The sequence below is a fragment of the Poecilia reticulata genome, unplaced genomic scaffold (genome assembly GCF_000633615.1).
Source record: "Poecilia reticulata strain Guanapo unplaced genomic scaffold, Guppy_female_1.0+MT scaffold_259, whole genome shotgun sequence".
In the NCBI taxonomy this organism is placed as follows: domain Eukaryota; kingdom Metazoa; phylum Chordata; class Actinopteri; order Cyprinodontiformes; family Poeciliidae; genus Poecilia; species Poecilia reticulata.
Genome location: NW_007615042.1, coordinates 130,659 through 133,615, shown reverse-complemented (window position 1 = coordinate 133,615; position 2,957 = coordinate 130,659). Strand labels below are relative to the sequence as shown.

At 49.8% G+C, this 2,957-nt stretch overlaps 2 protein-coding genes across 7 annotated transcripts in view; one reads left to right on the top strand and one right to left on the bottom strand.

Annotated features, from left to right (window-relative positions):
* Positions 1–2,951, bottom strand: part of shisa6 (shisa family member 6) — a 67,035-nt gene extending 64,084 nt beyond the window's left edge. For 5 of the 6 annotated variants that reach the window (XM_008402809.1, XM_008402811.1, XM_008402813.1 and 2 more), the window contains exon 1: positions 1,675–2,951. In XM_008402809.1, coding sequence (XP_008401031.1) covers positions 1,675–2,231 — 557 coding nt within the window. In that variant the 5' untranslated portion in view covers positions 2,232–2,951. The remainder of the gene's footprint in view (positions 1–1,674) is intronic. The other variant, XM_008402808.1, reaches the window with a different exon arrangement.
* LOC108165971 (serine/arginine repetitive matrix protein 1-like) overlaps positions 2,785–2,957 on the top strand; it is a 4,303-nt gene continuing 4,130 nt past the window's right edge. Inside the window, exon 1 of the mRNA XM_017303406.1 lies at positions 2,785–2,952. Coding sequence (XP_017158895.1) covers positions 2,785–2,952 — 168 coding nt within the window. The remainder of the gene's footprint in view (positions 2,953–2,957) is intronic.

Sequence of the window (2,957 nt, the reverse complement as noted above, 5' to 3'; positions counted from 1 at the left end):
CCAGGAACCATTTCATCACCAGGAACCATTTCATCACCAGGAACCATTTCATCCCCAGGAACCATTTCTGACACCTCAACATTTTAACACTAATCTCTCCTGGCCTCTGGCTAACGCTGGAAATGGATGACAACGACTCAAAGCATTTTACTAAACCAACAGAAACGCGACAAAGGACAAAAAGTCAGTTCTCACATCGCCGTCCAGATCCAAATCCTGCAGAGAACTGGAAAACAGCAGCAGAGCCAGAACCAGAACCATCTGGGAACCCACAGGACGGGTTTCTACGACTATCATCTGACTGAATTATCCCCTCAGCGTGCAGGTCCTGCTGACCGCCGACGGTTTGATTCAGCAAAACATGTGAAGCTCCAGAGCAAAAATCAAACAGCTGCAACGTTTACACAAGAAGACGGAGAAGACGGAGCTGTGCTGTCACCAACAGCTTCATGGTTTAGTTATTGCCAGTAAAACAAACATGAAAACATCAGAAACATGATCATGTTTAGAAAACTGTGAAAATGCAGCGTGAACTCTGAAAACTGATCAGCATGAAACGGATCGTACTGGCCGGATCAGCGGATCATCATTAACCTCTTCAGTCTCATCTGGACAGTAAAAAATGAGAAAATAATGTGGAAAAGAAAAACTTTGAAAAAGTTTAAAGTTCACAGTTATAAAAACTGGACAATAATTTAACATGTTAAATATTATCAGTAAAAATATTATCACTAATATTACAGTGAACTCTTAATAACAATATAATAACAACAATAAACCAGCAAAATTAAAAGCCAGATTTCTGCCAACATTTTTCAGGCTTTTGTAACAAACATGAATTTATTTAAACCTTCAGCAGCTTCAGCGCCTTGTGAACATGGATCTGTTCCTGGAGCGAACCGGGCCGCGGTTCTGGTCTGCAGGAAGCACTGAAACACGTGATTAAACCTGCAGGTCCGGTTCAGGATGAAACCGGGAGGAGAAGTGTGGATCAGCGCCGCCCGCTGTGGGTTCAGCTGCTGCTGACAGGCTCCTCCCACCTGGACAGTCACTGACCGGCTCCCTCAGAGAAAACCTCAGGGGGGTTAAATAAGTGAGGAGCAAAAGGTGAAGGTCCAGTTCACATTTACAGCTGCACTCTTCAACTGATCAGATTACCAGACGATGCAATAAAAAGACTGGAATCCATTTACAGTCGTCCCCCTTTATTCCTACGCACCTAAATAAAATCCAGACAAGCAGCCGGTTCTCTACCAGACACATAAAACACCAAACATCTGATCCAACAACCAACAGAATCAGGGGAGAACCGGTTCACTGCAATGCATGATGGGAAACTAACGCAGCCAGTAAAACGGAGAGGATCCAGACTGAAACCAGGCTGCTGGTTCGATTCCCAGCAGGACGACAACCCTAAACAGCCTCAGTGCAAACCTACTCATCTGAAATGGCCTAGTCAAAGTCCAGACTATATTAAAACAAAATGATCTTTTATTGCTTCAGATTTGCGCATCTGAATCTGAATCTTTAGATTTGCATTGAATACACATGCACGCCACACTTTTCAGGTTTTAATCAGGTTCTGCGCTTCGGTAAAACATTCAGCACTTCCGGTTGGTCACATGAAATCAGGATGCCGAGGTTTGTTAGTGGATATGAACCGGATCATCTTACCTGTGAACGTTCATCTCCTGCGGCGGCTTCGTGGCTTTATCATAAGCAACTTTAGCAAAAATCCCAATGGCGATGATGAGCGCGATGACCCCGCAGGTGATGTAGACCGTGGTGTTGGTCTGGTCCAGCTCCGGGTCGTAGATGTCCCCGGCGGGGGTCGGGGTGGGGGACGGGACCTTGACCCACTCCGGGGTGTTGTAGTTGTTGCAGGACTTCTGCTCCAGCCGCTTGCCGCGGTCCGCGCAGCAGAAGCGCAGGAAGCAGCTGCCGCAGCAGAAGCGGTGGTCGGTGTTGTTGCAGGAGAACTCCTTGTCGTACTGGCCGCTCACGTCGTAGTAACCCCAGCAGGTGTCGTGGGAACCCGCGGACGGAGCCTGCAGCTGGGTGACTTTCCGCGGGGCGGCGGCGGGCAGCGCGGTGCTGTTGGCGGTCACCTCCTTCGCCTTCGGGTTCCTCCTCGGCGGGCTCTTGCTCCTCTTGCTGGCGGTGGCGGCGGCGCACAGGACATTCAGCGGGTCCAAGGAAATGAAAAGCAGCAGGAGGTGCTTCATCCCCATCGTTTGAGGACGCGCTGGTGTCGGCTCGCTGACCTCCGCTCTGCTGCCTCTCTCTGGATGTCCACCTCTTACCGACGGGAGCCTCCGGCGCTCTGCTTCACCTCGGCTTCTCCCGTCTGTGCCAAGCTCACACCCGCGGACCCTGAGTGGCTGATGGTTCCCTCATTAGACATTTTCTGACTCTTTGGGGATCCAACACACGGGCTGTTTCAGGAAGACGTTGAATTATGAAAAGTTTCTTTTTCGGAAAGTCTCTGCGTAAAGAGCCGAACTGAGCCGATGAGAAACCTGCGTTTGTTCCGCAGATTCTCTGGATGTGTCTGTGGAGAGGTGAGAGGCTGTCAGTTGATCTGAGCCCGTTAAAGACGCAGCGACTGCAGAGAAAGTCCTTCAGCACCACGGAGAGCGATGGATCAGATGAAACGTTTGGGATTCTTTAACATCTAAACTAATTTCACTCCTGATTCAATCTGCGCTTTTATTATTTCAGTTCTCACTTCCTCTGACAACCTGAGCCCTGACTTTAACGCTCCTCTAATAAAAGACTAAGCAAATGAAGACGGATAAGCAGCAGAAACAGAAGAAGACTTACGAGCCTCGGAGGTTCCGGAAGCGCCGCGCCGCCTCAGCTACTGAATCAAAGCTCCTCCGCAAGACAAGAGCCAAGACCTCTCCTCCGCTCCGGCCCGCCTCCTCTCTCTGCGGACGGCCCTCCGCCCGCGTCAC